The sequence below is a fragment of the Geospiza fortis genome, unplaced genomic scaffold, assembly GCF_000277835.1.
Source record: "Geospiza fortis unplaced genomic scaffold, GeoFor_1.0 scaffold195, whole genome shotgun sequence".
Classification (NCBI taxonomy): Eukaryota; Metazoa; Chordata; class Aves; order Passeriformes; family Thraupidae; genus Geospiza; species Geospiza fortis.
Window position 1 is genome coordinate 4,559,564 of NW_005054324.1, and position 18,489 is coordinate 4,578,052.

Here is an 18,489-nt window from a genome sequence, read left to right on the forward strand (position 1 = left end):
ATTCCTTTAACTAAAGTTCCCTCCATTTAACATTTTAAGTATTGTTTGTCTTAGAAAATGAGATAAAGTGTTCATATCTTCAGTATTCTCTGGACAGATGATCTGAAGTTTTTAACAAACTCTTGCAGCAATTTCCCTGACACTGTGCTCCAGGATTTGCCAAAAATTCCCTGTAATGTATTACCCATTTTCTCTGGTGTGTAGTACTTACTCAGTTACTTGTCTGAACATGTGTCTACAGATATGATTTTAAAATAAGAACATGCATGTCAAGATTTTTATAAATCTGCTCTTCTTGTTATCAAGGTTGCATAAAACAGATTGCTCCAACATAAAACATAATTTCCAAGCTGTAACTGTCATTGCAAATGGTACACAACAACAGGCAAGACTGTAACCTAACAATTCTGTAACAATTCACATTAAAAAAGGCCACTCTAAGCTAGTGCTAAGTATAGAAACGAAGACTGAAAAATAGTGCACTTTTTATTGTGTCTGAAACCACAAACTGGCAAAATATCTAATCACACTTGGGAAGGTGCGTGGGGATACACTAAACACCTGCCAGTTCTACACTGCTACAAAAGTGAATTTAAAAAAAACTTTGCGTAACAAGAGCCTGAACTCAATAAAATATCATACATATTTGGATTATACTTGTTTTATAATATGACATAATTTCTACTAGTATTTAAAAGCCTTTAAAAAACTCCTCTATCTTAGGGAAAGTTCCTGCCAAGTTTTATAATAGATATGTGTGTATATATATAGAGATAAAAATTACTCTCTGAAACACAATTAATTCTACACGTTGTAATCTGAAATTAGTAAATATTTCTGAAATTTAGTTGCCAGCATACCAGCCCTTTTTTTTTGATAACTCCACTAAGACAAGCAACTAGAAAGTGGTGTACAAAAATCACCTAATTTGAAACTTCTACAACTTGCATGACTGAAACTACTGCGGCTTTGGATATAGGCAGAGGGAAAAAAACACCCACAAGAGGTCAAGGGGGGTTTCTTAACAATTTCCTTTGAAATTATTAAACCTTCTACTACACAGTGCAGTATCCAGAAAAGATAAAAATGCTCCAGAAATGTGAAAGAGCAAGTGGATAGGAAGTAAAAAAACTGAGAGTGAGTATGAAGACATCCCATGTATCACATACTCAATATATATTGTGATTTAATTCCTGCATATAAATGGGGGAGAATAATAAATGGAGTATTATCAGCTAATCAACAAAATATGTTTTGTTAATATTAAAATACTTTTTTCCTTCATATTTAAAACATACCATTTCACCAGAACATAGTTTTTTTACTCCAGTTAACAAGAGAAAAATTCTGGAAGAGAACTTGAAAGTAATGAAATACTTCTGTCAGTTTTGTTATGAATTCTTACACAAATTCTTATACTTATTTTGCTATATGTAATTTACTTATGAATGTGTGTTAATTTATCAAAATTATTTCATGTCTGCTGATAGACCCAGCACACAAAACGGTTATCATTATCTTTATTTTCTGGTAAAATGTTTTCTTAAAAATGATCTTGAGTATAGAGGGCAAGGCATGAAATGAAAGATGCATTCTTTGCCAAGTTCCAGTATTCAGAAGCAAGATGGCAGTATTGCTGAAGATCTGATGTTTAATTATGTTGTTGTTTTCTCTATCTAAGTATAATCAACATTACTGACCTACTAAATGAAGATTGCACTGCAAACTGCAGCTTACAGAACAGAAAATCTTCTATTGATTTAAGAATTAAAGGTCTTTAACAGGACTACAGGTTTAACACTGGATTGCATAATTTAAAAATAATTCTAAAGCACAGAATACATTTTCTGAGAGCATTATTTTCACTGTATTATCTATTATGTTGCAGTGTCTGGAAAGTGCTTAATTTGAAGAATTTTTCATGGCAATTTTTGGGTAATGAGCTTGTTTAACACATGTTGAAGAAGTTTTGCATTCAAATAAAAGGTATGGGAAACACAGTGAAAGATAAAGAGGTACATGAAACCAATTACAGCAGAACTGAATTGATGCATTCTCTGAAGTGATTTCTAATCAGAAAACGGGCCACAAAAAGAGAGTGAAATACCAAACTGTGCATTACCTTAAGTGATTCTGCCAGTTGTACATGATTATCATAGACCAGAATGTCCACTGCTAGATTTCTCAGCTGATGAAGAAGAACTTTTTCTCCCTCCAGATCTTGTGCTTCCACAGGCACCTTCCATGTGGGGTAGGGACATTCAGTGCCATCCCAAACCTGCAATGCAAATGAACTATTTCAATGTGCTCAGAATACTTTAGATTCAGACTTTAAATAACTTTTTACATTTTTTTACATTAAAAATTATTAACAGTAAGAGATCTTAGTTGTAGTCTCAATCTAAAAGTCCTTAAAATACTTGAATTAGACCTTACAGGATTTTGTAACTTATTACTCCTTACAGAGCATAAAATAACCTCTACAGAGAGCATAATCAAGGGTTAAGACCTGGAATTTGTTAATATTTAAATAAATAAGAAAATGAACAGCTCTAGCAAAAGCTCAGCTGCTTATCCAGCACAAAATGACACAATATTCTGAGCTGGAAGGGACCCACAAAGATCATCAAGTCTAACTCTTAAGTGAATGGTCCACATGAGGATTGAACCCTCAACCTTGGTGCTCTCAGCACCATGCTCTGAGCAGCTGAGACAATCTCAGGGTCAGCTGTCACAACTATCAGAATTCATCATATGCAGAACTATCTGTACTTAATATTTTAATCCTGGTAATAAGGGTTTTTTAACCACTCCAGCTAGAGTATGTGAATACTGAGTGCATATACACATATTACATATGCATATACAGCATATATTGACTTAATTACTGATGATCTCCTATAGCAGTATACACTGCTAGTTACCCAGAACATATGAGAAAAGCATCGATACTTAAACCTATATTTATTAACAAGGATTTTAAAACTTGTTTGCCTAAAGCTAAATCCTAATACACTCCAAGTACTGAAGTATCAGTAGTTATTTTTCAGCTATCAAAGTGTTGTGAAAAGGTAAGTTTACTGACAGGCTTAACACCTTGAACTCAAAATCTTACTTCTTAACCCAAACATTATTCTGTAAACTATTGTCTCCTGAGTTTCTGAAGATACACTCTTCTCAAAGACTCAAAAATAATGGTTTGATATACTGGCATAGTAAAACAAAAATCTGGAAGAATTTGGAATTCTGAAATGCGGCTTTTCATAGGATTTCATACATGTAGGTTCAGCAGAAGAACCTATTTTCCAATTTCAGACAGTGTGATTCCAAAGTGCTTTGTCCCATGAGTTAGGCACTGCAGAGGGCAAGAAAAAAAGACACTAAAGCCTAATTTTTAAAGGATTTCTACCTCTTATATTTAACTGCTTTGGATCAACAGACCCACAGGAAAAGATCTAAGAATAAGCAGAGCCATGTATAAATGCACAAGGAATATGGACTCATGGAATATGCATCCAGAATCAAGAGATAAAAGGGAAAACTGTTCACAGCGAAAATGACCCATGACATCAAATTATGTCGCCAAATAAGAGTACATTCTGAAGGACCCAGATAATGAGGTGGTATATGCTGCCACAGATTAAAAAAAGCCTGTTATCTTCTGATCCTGCACCATGAAGTACTTAAAACCACCTTTGAAAGAGAGGTTGTCTATTGCTTGAATTATCACATCTTTTCCAGAACTCAGCTTGAAAACAGATTTAGTGCATATATACTACAAATTTAGTCACTGACAGAGTAAAGAATCTTGAATTTGTCAATTTTTTCATTATTTTTCAACTGGCTTTACTTGGTACACTTTGGTAATTCTGCACTGGAGAGATGATCTGACAAATGGATTAAAATAGCCTGCATGCTCCCTTTTCAGATAAAAAGGATGGTGACTTAGTTCTAAAATGTCCTTTGCCAGAGGAACTAACAGGGCTGGCACCAGGGTACCTTTTAGAGGAATTTATAAGCTAGTGAAATTTCTTAAAAAAAAATCTTTCAAAAGTAGTTGGGATTGGGTTTTTTCTTGCACAAATACAAAAACAGATAAACCTCTCTACCTCAGGAGCTTGGAAGCTCTACTTTACACTAAACATGAAAACATCCTGGTTTCAAGCTGTCTTGGTTTTAAAAATGAATACTGGAATAAAACCCAAACTGGTTAAATTAATTCTGAGTAAGAAACAACAAATTTTTCTATTACTAGTCATGAACAGATTGGAGCTAAAGAAAAGTTAGTGATAACACTTGATCACCATGATTGGAAAACACTGAAATGGGAGAGACAAAATACCAGTTTCTATCTTCAGCAGAATATGCTCATTGTATGATTTACCTTAATGTACACAATTTAACTGACAGACAGAAAGGAAGAAAAGATTAATAATAAAACTCTTATGAAAGGCATACATGACAGAATAATTTCTAGTGTGTATTCTTTAGTCTCCTCCAATATGACTAATAAAATTCTCAGAAAATGGAAAACACTAACAGCTCAGTGATGCCATCTTTATGCCATGCCCTACTCTGCTGCTGTGCAAACAGGAATTTATTTATCAAGTGTTATTTAAAAGCTATGCTACAGGTGATGCACAAAATTGCTGAAATTCATTTTAGTTGTCTTTGAAGCAGTCCCCACTAGGTACATGAGATCAATGCTTATAATAATAATAATAATTTTTCATAGTATAATCAACCATTAATTTAACAGATATACTTGGAAAAAAAATGTAAAACATTATTGTAAAATGAAACATCAAAACAATACAATAAAATAATATTTAATGATCACTCAATTTGAGCTGGTATTGAATTGGTTGTTTTGTTTGGTTTATTTAGCAAATCAAGAAAAAAATCAGAAATCTGTCGACAAGTTTCTAGAAAGGTTTCTTTTCTATCATAATCAGTATTTAATATCAGAAATGGATTTTGCCATTGTTGAAAAATGGAGGAATTTAGCAACAGAATATTAATGTAGCATTTTTAAGCTTGTCCAATGTATTGTAAAACATATTTAGATATTTAATATTTTATGCTAAATAACTGATCAACCATAATTTGACCTCAGACTTCTATCTTCCTAAGTCTACCCCAAAATTTCCCCAAGTCATCACCTTTACTATACAAAAGTGACAAAATTAACTTCAGGTCTTACAACATAGAAAGCCTGTAAAGAAATAATTATTTAAGAAAGCACTTGTGTCTGTCCTTGCAAAATGTCTTTCAATGCTGAAGATACACTTATTAATGAACAACTTAATTACAGTCCACAAAGTCATGAAAATTTACTGGGTCTCATTTGACATCTATTTCACAAGGCATAATTAAATGGAAATGTTTGTTGCAGTTGCAGAATATGTTACAGGATGCACTTAAGGTTTGTTTCTCTGTAGTAATGCGTTGTTCTGTATGAGAAAAATCTTTGCTGCTTCAATGAAGGAACAATGCCAAGTGCTAATTCTAAAAATATTGTAACAATACAGTTTAACACAGTAGAACCAATAAATAATTTTATGAAGTCACAAAATGGAAAATAAAAGCTTGATCATTACTTATGTTTTAACAATCAAGTACAAAAATAAATACAGAAGAGTCTTGTAATAACACCATACTGATACATCTGAACCAAAACTAGGAATATTGTGGAGACCTCCTTTTCATTTAGTTAATGTTAATTAACTAAATGAAAAGGACTTTGGAATCTGCTCTTTTGTTCTGTGGCACTTTGCATTTTGTATTTTCAGTAAGCACTGATGGCCAGAGTGCTTATGTGTAACTAAAAGAAGCTACCTGAAATTCGTCATGATAACATAATCCATTCATTCTTTTTAGGCAGTGCTACTTACTGCACTAATCATATCCATCAAATCTAGAAAAACAAACAGTAAATGCTGCTAACTAGAAAACAAGGATACAGTTTAAAACTAACAATATTTTTCAAGGCTAAGAAATCTTGTGATATATATGTACAAATCTTTGTGAAATGATGATCTCTATAATGCCATCTTAATAAACCCATGTAAAAAAACAATTCAGGTGATCAACTTCAAAGACAACCAGGCTTTCTATTCTGTTTTCATAAAAACAAAATAGCCAAGGATCACAGATTTGTTTACGCTAAAAACATTTATCTACACAGTATTATTTAAATTAATATGTCTGTTTTATTGAAAAATGTATCACAGTGTCTTAATAAACCTAAAATATTATTTTTCAAAAGGAAGTCTACCTTTAGAAGAAAAGAAGATCCATCCACTTTTGCTTTTCCTACCAGCTGGCAAGTGAGATCAAAGAACAGCATTGGTTGAACACCAGACAATTTTGTTGCTGGTCCAGAGATGGAAATATTACTGGCTGCCCAAATACGTAACTCTTCTATTGTTTTCTGTTCTTCATCCATGAACGTGTACACTCTGCTAGAAGTTCGAGGAACTACCGGAGCTCCTACAGTTCCATCAAATGTTAAGGATGCAAATCCCCCACTGGTAATTCCCTGCATCTGTCCATTGTATTCCCTGATCTGTAATAAAATATGAATGAGAAAAAAACCAGTTTGTACTGCATGGATAAACAAATATATTTCTGCTTTATCATGTGCATGGAAAATGGACCACTAACCATTTCTGTCCCTGTTTCTATTGGGAGAATAGAGTAAAAACAAAAACAAAACAAAAAGGTAAAATTAATAATAAGAAAACAAAATGTATAAGCAGAAATATCATCTTACACAAAAATTTTTGAAGAGGCAGACTAAGAGTTACCTGTAACATTTATACCTACAGCATCTTTACAGAGTATTTTATTTGCACACATCAAAATATTTGTTTGGGTAACATATCAGGATTGCTCTTGTAAATGGGGAAACTAAAGCACAAGAGAAGTTAATTTTTAGGGTTTACACAGCAGAGTAATGGCAAAGTTATTACGGATTCCTGGTTTTGGCACCTCACAATAGCCATTTCCCAATATTACTGAACTGAAAAAATACATCAGTTCAAGGAGATATTTGCTTTCCATAAAGCAACCAGTGATGAGCTTTCATTCCTTGAATTATGAATGCAGCTATTACAACTATACAATGTCTATTGCCCTGCCTATGCAGGTCTCCCAGATCCTGCTGATTTTGCTGTGTATCTGCTGCCATATGAAACACAGTATTTAAAGTCTAAAGCATTCCTTCAAGGGTCTAGTCTAGCCTTACTGCACCCTGCAATTACAGATTTATCTATATCAAAGCACTGCATGACTCATTATCCAGAAATCTGAAACAGTCTGTTTTGCTCCATCCCTTTCTAATTAATGTGGGGTCACCAAGTAAGTGGTAACAGTCACGAACACGGCATTTCTGAGACAGTCTAGTATGGGATTTCCAGCGCTCAACTTCCAAATGGTTGAAAGTCCCACTGATCTGAAAGTGCAGAACATGCAGTGTGTGTCAGAAGTTCTAAACAGCACAACACTGCCAATGATTTAGGCCTATATTTTATAAACATAGTGAAATTTAAAAAGCAAACAAATCAGGCATTCATTGACCTTGGAAATTCATATGCAAAGCAGTTCAATCTTGGTGACAGGAACTCCTTTAATCCCTGCTACTCTGACATAATGCATAAATGTATTAAGGGTCATCTCTAAGATAAACCTTGATTTACTTAAGCATTCTTTAAACCTGACCAATGGAACACATCAATTCAGGATGAAGTTTTTTTTCAGAGAAACACTGAAAAGCTTCAATCTTTTAACCTTACATTTAAATATTGAAAATGCAAGAAAAGCCAAAGGACAAATAAGGAAAATGCAAGGTTTCATAACCAATTTCCCCCTATTATCTACAATCTGGGAAAACATGTTCCCCTGTAAGATGTAACATAAACACACAGATTTACGTTAGTTGCTATCACTGGCATTATATTCCATAGCTTCTCTAAACAGGTAACATCCAGAGGGGATGAAAACTCTCATCACTTTTACCTATTCATCCTGTATCAAAATGTACTTCAAGAGTATTTATCATATCTTGTCTGACATGTCAAATGTTTCTTGAAGTGTTTTAATTTCTAATTTACCTGTTCATTTATTTCTTCATTAGTTCTTTAAAAACATCATAAAAATATCTTGGTATTTTTCTTAGTAAAAATTCTGCAAAGGCTCTAAGCCTTTCACAAAACCAGAAAAAAAGTACTTTGTCTCCCTGGGCTTCCACCATCAGTTATTTTCCTCTTTTCTCAAACCCTTTATGTCATGCTTTGATCATTCAGGAGGCTGACATACTGTACTTCTGACATCTCCCAATACCCTCATTTAGTGAATTTGAAATCAGCCTTAATGTTGGAAGAGGCAATTATAAAATAATAATTTAAAAAAAGAAATAAAATATGTAAGAAGGTAAATCTCAACTGTCATGAAGAGAAAATTACCAATGATCTTTAGCCAAACCAGATGTCCACAGGCACAGGCAGCAGGAGAAGCCACTGAGTCCTCTCAAATGTAAACAGAATTCAACAATATTATTTAGTGAACAACAGAAGAAACAGGAGAAGAAAATGTAGAATGGGTTACAGAACAAAGTATTTCACAGCTGGAAAATTACTTGTGTTGGACCCACAAAACAGATGACGGCCAACAGAAATTCTCTGGGCTTGTCCTTTAAGAAAAATCATTGCTAAAGTCAAGAGGGATCACTGGAGTGTAAAATGAACAAAATCTGTGGAAAAATGTTGTTTCATTATGGCACTCATGCAGATCTCAGATCAAGTTAGGCACTGATAAAGTAAATATGTTGTATTGTCCAAATGATTTTGAAATTGAATTAAATTTATAAAAGAGCCAATATGGGACTTTTGCATATGACAATGATTTCCCCCTCATTAGATTTTGTGTCATTTCTAGAGGATGTGGACCTATATTTTAAAAAAATGGTGAGGGAGGCTGAAGCAGGGGGTTAACAGGGAAACAGGGCAGACTGCTATCTCTTTAAAAATTCCCTGAGAATTTAAAATAATTTCAATAAATAATGGTTGCTAAATAAAAATATCCTCTGGGACAAAAAATGGAGCAGATAAAATGCGTTTAGCTTGTTCTAAGCAAGTAAATTCCAATACATATTGCAGGAGTCTTTGGCATAGTTTCTGTAAACTAAAGAACAATAGGTGAAATGTCACCTTAATAAACTACATGGACAATAAACTCTAGTGATTTTCTATGGGGTACAACCCTATACTGAATATCGTTATTGAAAAGAAGCTAATCTTGAAATATTTATAAATAGATTTACAGCAAAGTAAAACACATCTTTATTTTTTTTTTCTGAAGATGGTGTTATTCGTTTCACTAAATGGAAAAGTGTGATAGTAAGTAGTGTATAAAGCTGGAATAATAGCTTCTCCATGGTAGCTTTCCATCAAAACTGATTGTTAAATTATAGAAGCAAAGGACTTTTATGAAACCACTGCAGGCACAGATCATCTTAGAATATCAAAAAATGCCTAGGGAAACAACATATACCAAAGTAATGTATGTTTTTATACTAAGAAGGAAGATCTCAATTTTTTATGATTGTCACTGATGATATTTGCATGAAGGAAAGTATCCTGTCAGAAAAAAACCCACCAGAATGCATCTGGTATATTTCATTATATTTTGTAAATGTTTTCTCATCTTAAGTAAATAGTCTAAACAAATTTGGATAATAGAGGATACTGATTATATTTTCTTGTATTTTAATAATGTAATTTTGGTTTACTTATACTGCCAGCTGTATGAACAGAGAGATACTAATGAAACAGAGGAGTCATTTGAAGTAAAAATTAAACCATTTTGAATATGTTCAAATATCACAAGAAGAAAACTGAACTATACAAACTATGTGGAGGCACCTCCTAAAAGAAAACTAACAAAGATAGTCACATGGAAGTAAAATGATTTTTTTTTGAAGACATGATAAACACATTTAGATATTAGGACCATAAGTGATAACTTATTCTCTAGCATTCCTGAATTGCTGCCTGCAAAGTAAGATTGTTTGAAACATCTGTAGCAATAGAAACACATTAAATTAAAGAAGAAAATGAGCAATATAATGTATTTTATTTACCAATTCAATTCACCTGAAGATATAAGTATTTTGTGGAAAAATTTGTATGCAAGAAGTTTATACACTTAAGTCAGTTAAAATAATTTCTGGTTTAGTAATGTAAAAAGCCAGCAGGCACTGTGATACTGCTTTAGAAATTCTAATAGAGTAAAAAATTACTATTTTGGAATATTTTCTACATATTAAAAACCTGATCCAGTAACTTGACCAAAAATACTGATAGGAAAATCATATTTGCAAATTGCTAAGACTTGAAATTACAGAGACACTATCAACTGCCTACAGTCATTATTTCCTGACATTATTTACTATAGGAAAAATACTTGTTTTTAATTTAAATTCCATTCAAAGTGAGTTGTATGCCTTACAGAAATTTTGAAGGAGAACCACAAGCAATATTAATACTGACATGTCTAAAAAAAAAAAAAGTTGTTTTTTTCTGTATTAAAAAAATCTCCTAACTGCTTACTAAAAAAAAATTTAATTCCTTCCACTCTTCAGAAAAATAATTTGAAAACTGGGTAGCAGTGCAAAAAGACACATGCTCTTCAACATCTTTTTTAGTAGAAAGTCTCAAACCTAATTTTGGCCAAGTTTATATATTTGGACCACATTTTCTCAGAAGACACTAAGAGTCCGGGAGCTCTATTCTGCCAAAGTTTAATGATCATGCAGCATGCTATACATCCAAGCTCCAGACTTTCCTCCTCATGCTTATCAACCTGACAGCTATGGCTAGAGCTGCCCAGGAATAAGAAGTGAGAAGATATTCCTACTGTGTCTTTCTCCCAGTACCTTCCATATTGCATCAAGTAGAAAGAAGAAAAGAAATCAACTTTCATTGGACAAACTGGATTAAACTAAAGGAGAGAGCACAAAGTGACAAACTGCTAGCTAAGTGCAAAAGTAAGATTGCTCCTGGAAATAACAGCAGATTGTTTAAAGATCAAAGTAAGCAACACAGTGGAACGAATGCTATGTTAAATATTACTAGATTTAGGGGAGTGATGCACAAGAAGAGAGACAGAACAGAACTAGTAAGGATAACAAAAAAGGGAGTGTGATACTTCTATGTTGATATGAAGCTATGCTCCATATATTTGACATTCAGATTCCCCCTCCTCTGTGGATAAACACCTTAGAAATTCCCTAGCAAAGCCTACATCTTACACTTGTCAATCTACAGATCTATGAAAGGAATAACCATCTATATTGTGGCTATTAAATCCTTTTGCTCAAAGAGACTATGTGTTTACACTGTAAATCTAAAGAGTCTGAATCAGACGAATACACAATCAGTAGCATTCAAGGAATCTGATTTTCCTGGTGTTTTTCTCCACTTTTTTATTCTAGAGATCTAGGATGCTGCATTGGGCATGGTGGTATTTGGCCAAAGGTTAGATTTGATGATCATGAAGGTAACTTCCAATCTTAATGATTCTCTGATTCTGTGATCTAACCACCACACTAAAACAACAGGATTATAATCCATGATTATCCCAAGGTTAGTAGATGGCAGTTACTGATGTCTGTGCAAACTCAGTTCAGCTCATGATGCATTTATGTTATAATACCATGTTCCATAACCCCCAGGACCCTATTTTTCTACACAATATTTTCTAACATGGTTCATGACTTGAGAAGTGCAGTGGTGATGCAATAATACTGTCTAAGAAAGAGGGTGACCACTTTACAATTCCTACTTCATTTGTAACAGCAACTGGCCCCTATGTACAGAAGAAGTTAAGGTTACTGAAAGTAAGAGAAGAGAACAGCATCAGGATTACTATGACAAAAAGCTAGAGAATTAAGGCTTTGTAATTGCTACAGAGTTTGCACCATGCCAGGGAAGCCATACAAGTGAAGTTTACAATCAGAGGTCAGTGTCTTGGTCTTCATTCCCCAAGTGTTGCACATGGATCACACAGCTCTGTAATGCAATGCATTGCTCTGCAATGCTGTGCATTCAGGAAAAAGGGCCACCAAAACACATCCTGGACATCCTGACTGCAATTAAACAATTAGAGTACACTGAACAAGATGAACACCAAAATAAGAATGTGCTTCCCTTTTTCCAATCCTCAAACATTAAAATGGAAATCAAATACCAATTCTCTTCACTGGAAGTGAGGAAAGTTCTTGTTTGTGAATCATTCAGAGGTAATAAAGAATACTAGAGAAAAGCCAAAGAGGAAATTAACCATTCTATCACCATGGCAGGGTTTGAGGCATTTTAAGAAAGGCAGAATACCAGCCAAAACTCCTAAGTCAAGGGAGTACAAAATATTGCAGGCTAACCAGTGCCAGCAGATTGCCCCTTCCCACTCTTTCACAGTGTACCATTAGGCATTATTTCCAAGATATTAAGAGCATTCACAGCGAACAATAAAAAAGAAGGTCCAGAAAAATCCACCTAAGAAAACTCTTTCTTTGCCATGAAGGTAGTAGGAGAAGACTAGACAAATAGATCACAGGCCTTGCTTTTATACTGGGAGATGGGGGGCTCACCTTCCACAATCTCTGCAGAGCACTGATTATGGCTGAAAGACCAGGTACAGTACTGTAAATCACTAAATTCTGTAATTCATGAGAAACCATGAGATGACGTGCATAAAGATGCACTTCAAGAAATATTAACAGAAATGTAATAAAACTAGATAATTTTCCAGTTCTATTACTAACACACTTAAAATTATCCTTCTCTGAAACAAATACTAAGCAAATTAAATTACCCTCTATCCAAAATAATTCCAAAAAAATCCTCTTCATTAAATTCTTATTAGCTCTGGCCATCAGATCTTGCCCACACCTCTGTTACTATGAGGACGAGCTATCCATTAGAAGCCAAAAGTGTAAGTGGGAGCAGTGATTTTTAAAATGTGTTTGCTATTAATGTCAACTTCCTGGAAAGCATATCTGGGGCAGACAGAACATGAGGACACAGCTGTAATGGCTGTGTATACCTATCTGTCCTCACTGGTAAGCACAGCTTTCACAGACTGTGGCCTCTGCTACCATGGCTTGCTTTCCATTCAGCAAGCTAAGAAAAGGTGATTAAAGCCTGAAGACAAAAGCACAAAGAGTGAAGGAGAAACTGCAGAAAGTGTAATTAGAAGTCATACCTACTAGGCTGCTTGTGGCTGAAAGAGAAAGAGGTCCTTCCCAGTTCATTCCCAGAAGCTGACACCAGGCTTTTGTGTCAGAAAACTTCCAAAGTACCTGTTACTTAGTCTGGGGTAATCAGAACATTCCCACCCAGAAAAAGACATCTTAGTCACTCTAGATCATTTTCACTTAGAAAGTAATTAAACAAGCTGTGAGCTCATGCATCTGAAGAGACATGGACTGTGAGCAGCTGGAGGTCTGTTAGGACTGGAAACCACTTAGAACAGCTCAACTGTGATGGAAAAAAAAAGTGTATATGAGAAGCGAATTGATAGACCCTCTCTTTAAATACTGGATATCATCTTGGAGAATGGTAAAGTACCTACTGACAAGGATTCTAGAATTCTAGATCTCCTCAAAAAAGTGGTGCTAAATCAGAACAGTGAGGTCCTTTACCTGTGCTATATCAGTAGGTTTCCTTAGTAAGTTTGTGATAATAATAAATAGTAGAAGTTGGACAATACAATGTTTGCATAAAAGAGGGTGCCTACATAAATTTCCTGATAGTGGTCCTGTTAATTTTCTTAATGTGTACTTAGAAATCCAATACTGACCTACCACAAGCATACAACTTTTCACTTTTCAATGCTACTATTTTGACCAGTTCCTTTCTACTTTCTCCTTCTTCACATTTATAAAACATGTACTCTGTTTTCAGAAGCAATAAACAAGTTATCTCCACTGAATTTCTGAAATGAATGTATCTGTACAACATTTACCCTGATGAATTCAGAGAAAATATTAAAATTTAGTGTAAGACTTTCCCATCTGAAGTCAAATTCATGAACTTCCAAGACTGATAACACATCTGAAGTACTAATCAGCATACAAGCTTCAAAATGTAAGCACAATTTAATTCCACTCTTATTACATATACAGATGACCTTAGAGAAACCTTATACTAACCCAGAATAGGTCAGCTAATTTCTCTCTCAATTGTAAATACTTATAATATAGAGGAGTAACTTAAGACTGTTTCTGAATCTTAACAAGTTCTTTCTTAACAATCTCAGTAGTATGAAACTCAAATACTGGATAGATCTTACCACTTTTTACATTTATTGTCATGGGGTTTTCTTCTTTGTTCTCCTGCTACAGCATTTCAAAATGTACATGCTTAATACTACAGATATTTATCCCTTTTATCATCCTTTGGTACAATCCTAAATTTCCTACATTTCTTAAGTTTCCCAGGACACTCTCAATAGTGTTCAGATATGCAAACTGGGTTTTTTTTCTTGTTGTTTTATTCTTGGTGTTTTGGGTTTTTTTGTTTTTTTTACTGGCCTCTTTCATTACATTCAATTTCTGCTATAATTACTTTACGTAAAAAATAAATATGCATGGTTATGTTGCAAATTAACTGCAAAATCACATCTTTGGTCCTATTATGCACCTCTTTAACCATGGTCCAGCATTACAATATTTCTATTCATTCCATGCAGGGTGGTTCCTCTTCCCTATACAGTTGCAGCAGGCATTAGAAAAACATCCAGCAGAAGCAGTATCAAAGCTACAAACAGTTTCCTGCATGCCCTTTGATACAGATAAATAGGGAGTAATGCAGGATAACACTGGAGCAGCAGCAGGAGCACACTGCACACTAACAAGCCCAGACAGATTCCCTCTACTGGGGTGATTCTCCAGCTGACCTAAACTGCTCCACAACAGAAGAGCTAAAGAAACTCCTCAATCCTATCAGTTTGAAGAGGAATAAATTGTGCTGATTTATGTCAGTTAAATTCTATCCATATAGAAGTACCACATGATTTTTTGTCAAGTAGTTTAATAAATATTATTGTTGTTGTTGAAAAATGTAATAGTTTACTTTCAGTTTTGGTCCATACCATAACCACAGCTGTTTTAACAACCAGCTGCTTTATCCAATGTCTCGAAGAGTTAATTTCTGTACATATAGAACAAAGGAAGTTGCTCCTCTCAGTGCAGAAAAGCAAGCATATAAACCCCCCACATCCGAGTACATACCTTTATTCTATGAAATCGAACAATATCTCCAACTTTGTAAATTTTTGGTAGAAAATCTAGGTTTCCACTAAAAAGACTACATGTTAGCTTCACATTTGATTGGTCCACAAGTGTTACAATTGAGCAATAATCTGCAAAATATAAAAGTGTCTGGATGAGTTAACAGGCATTATGGAATTATTAATGCATAGATACTAAATTTGGGAGGAACACCCCTATGGCAATTTTTTTTTGCTATGATCAGTGTAAGTTTTTTTTAATTTAATTGTTTTACAGTACCATAATAACTGAAGTGTGGCTCATCTTTTTGATAATTAGCCCAAATAACTGAAAATGAAATGTGTGATTAAGCACAGCTCTGTGTGCAAGAACACACAAACCTTTTTCTTCTGTCTGCAACAGGCATGCTATTCTTTCACGTTTCAATTACTTCTTCTACAAAATGAGGCACATATCTACAATTTAATAAAATCATTTTCTAAGATTTATTTTGCACAGCTTCCTGGAAAGGTAATAAGTTCTACAAGTTCTACAAGCAAATTAAAGCATAAATTACATATCCTTGATTTCAACAAAATATGCAAGATACATATATACACCACAAGAATAGAGTCACACAGTGGTAGCCAGAAAGTAGAGTAAAAACATGAAATATGCCTTTCTGAAGTTAAACTTCACAGAATTTCACTTCTAATAATGAACTAAAAAGTAAAATCAAGACAAGATACAAAGATGACAATGTAGATCAGCTGAGAACAGAGCAATATTTGTGGATGACATAAATGAAACCTGCATTTTCCAGTTCAGCTTAGAGAACATGTGTCCTCTGATACCTTATGAACACAGCAAAAGTACATTTGCTCTTTTGCAACATTGCAGCTGGTAACCTACCCGAGAAACCAAGTAGCAGCAGAAACAAAGGCTACATCTTGGCCCTGATCTCCTGTACCTCCTACTGTCCCTCCAAGAGACACCTGTAACCATAGCCAGAAGAACAGAGACTAGAAAGGAGGAAGGAGGGGTGCCTGCAGTGAAGCTGAACCTGGGAAAGGTGGAGGAACAGTGTTCTCCCTAAGTGTTCAAATATTTCTTTGTTTCTCAATATTAGATGTTTATGTTAACTGGCAATGAATTACATTCCCCAAATCAAATCTGTTTTGCCCTGACAGATACTTTCTCATCTCTTAAAAAGAAAAGCCCAAACAGAAGAGAAAAAAAAAAATCTAAATTACCAAAACCCCCAACTTCCCTTAGCTGTAATTCTATGAGGCACCTGGTGATAATGAGATACTACACCAGTATATACAGCTAGGAACTGAACAAATGTGTTGTAGGTCTAAAACAAAGTCAACGAAGTCCCCATCATGCACATTATAAAGATGCAGACACATGAATTGTTGCTTTGAAAGAGAATGCTATCAGGCTAGTAAAAGTGACAGATTTGCCTTGTATATAAAAGCTACAGGAAGGCAGTCATAAAAAGATGATTGTTATATGCAAACTCTCTGAAGAGATTCCCTAAACATGAGGGCAGGTATGTAAGACTGGATTAAAATACATGCTTCAAAAGAAATATCCTTCCGTTTCCAGCACATATATCCTTAAATTTTGCTATCATTTAAACTTAAAAGTTGAAATTTCTTCATGATTTGAATGAATGAAGTGGTGAAAGAAATCCAGTGAAGGCTTACCAAGAAATAAAACTCTTCCTACAGATACAAAAACTTTCTGTATTTCTATAAAAATAGTATTCTTCTTTCTCCCCAAGATTTTATACAGATTCAATGATAAATCATGTTGCATTCAGAAGTTGCTGAGATCACTCTTTTCCACTCCCACCAAAGGCACAAGGTCCACATTCAGTCTATTTTAACATTTTATGCTAGGAATGTCAAGAATAAATTCCAGTCACTGGCTGACAAAACTGCAAGTATTTACTATCGTAATCCAAAGACTGATGTATTTCTTTGGGTATGAATTCTAGAGGTTAACTTAAAAGATCTGTTGCAAATATGAGCAAAATGAGCAATTAAGAAGAAAAGCCCATATGGTTCATAGATTTACAATCCTTGGGGGATGCAGAATAACATGCTACAGCGCACTGATATAGTCCAACATCACAATCAAGGGGAAATAGCAAAAACATTCCAAACCACATTAAAATTGTGGTTACTCTTTGATGCTGTGATTATGGAACTTAGTCAGCTTCATACATGTGCAGCTGCCTATTTAATGGTAGAAGTTAAACACAGTACCTCAATTTTCTGTGTAATTAGCATAATCATGTAAGACAGATAATCATCCTAGTCAAAGCAGTATAAAATAGTACACTTGCTTTACATAGCCAGGGAACACTTTCTACATAATAGAGGTTCAGTCTTCCATGAAGTCTTCTGTGACTTCAGTCTTCCATGCCTTACTATCACCTCAAAACATCCCTTCTACAAACCTAATTACAATAGAGGTCCCTGAGAACAAAGCATAAATACTCATTTTTAAATGAAATCCTCATTCAGCAAGTCCTTTTTGAAGGTTAAAAATAAAAAGCCACTTGTCTTTTCCAGCTGAAGTATGAAAATTGTTTCCTGTTTTCCACAGCAGCATTATAGATCAGTAAATGAATTTACTTTTCTGAAAAAACAGTGAGTCAAACTCTACACAGAATTGCTGAATTTACATAATGTCCTAGAGTTAAACAAAACAATATAATGTCATCGTTCACACTTTAGATTTTTCTCAATACACTACTCAAAAAAGCAAAATTCCTTCATTACCAAGCTAATAAATAAATAAATAAATAAATAAATAAATAATGCAAGTTTACATATTGGAGTCAGTTTTCCCTTACTAGAGAAACTAACTCAATTGATTAGAAAAAATCCACTGATTTTCTTTAAAAGAGAATTTTTACCACTGGTAGATTTTACTTGCAATAACCTGTCTTAAAAATATGATACAAGGGATGCACAGTTCAACAAATTTACATGCTACAGAAGAAAGCTTTCTATTTTCGTAATAGATTGTCTCAGTAAAAACACTGAATTTCAGTGCTTCACCTCAAACTGCACCTACCTTTTTTAAAAAATATATTTAATTATTAGGAAGAAGTATTCTCATTTAGGCTTAACATCATGTGAGGAACCACCTGCCATGGACAGCTACATATGCTGGTAACACCCCAGAATTACAAAAACAAG

The 18,489-nt window shown here is 34.2% G+C and overlaps 1 protein-coding gene across 1 annotated transcript in view; it reads right to left on the reverse strand.

The window, feature by feature from the left end:
- Nucleotides 1-18,489, reverse strand: part of POT1 (protection of telomeres 1) — a 59,828-nt gene that overhangs the window by 20,363 nt on the left and 20,976 nt on the right. The window contains exons 9-11 of the mRNA XM_031056911.1: nt 15,293-15,423; nt 6,278-6,568; nt 2,123-2,278 (exon numbers count right to left, since the gene is read on the reverse strand). Coding sequence (XP_030912771.1) covers nt 2,123-2,278; nt 6,278-6,568; nt 15,293-15,423 — 578 coding nt within the window. The remainder of the gene's footprint in view (nt 1-2,122; nt 2,279-6,277; nt 6,569-15,292; nt 15,424-18,489) is intronic.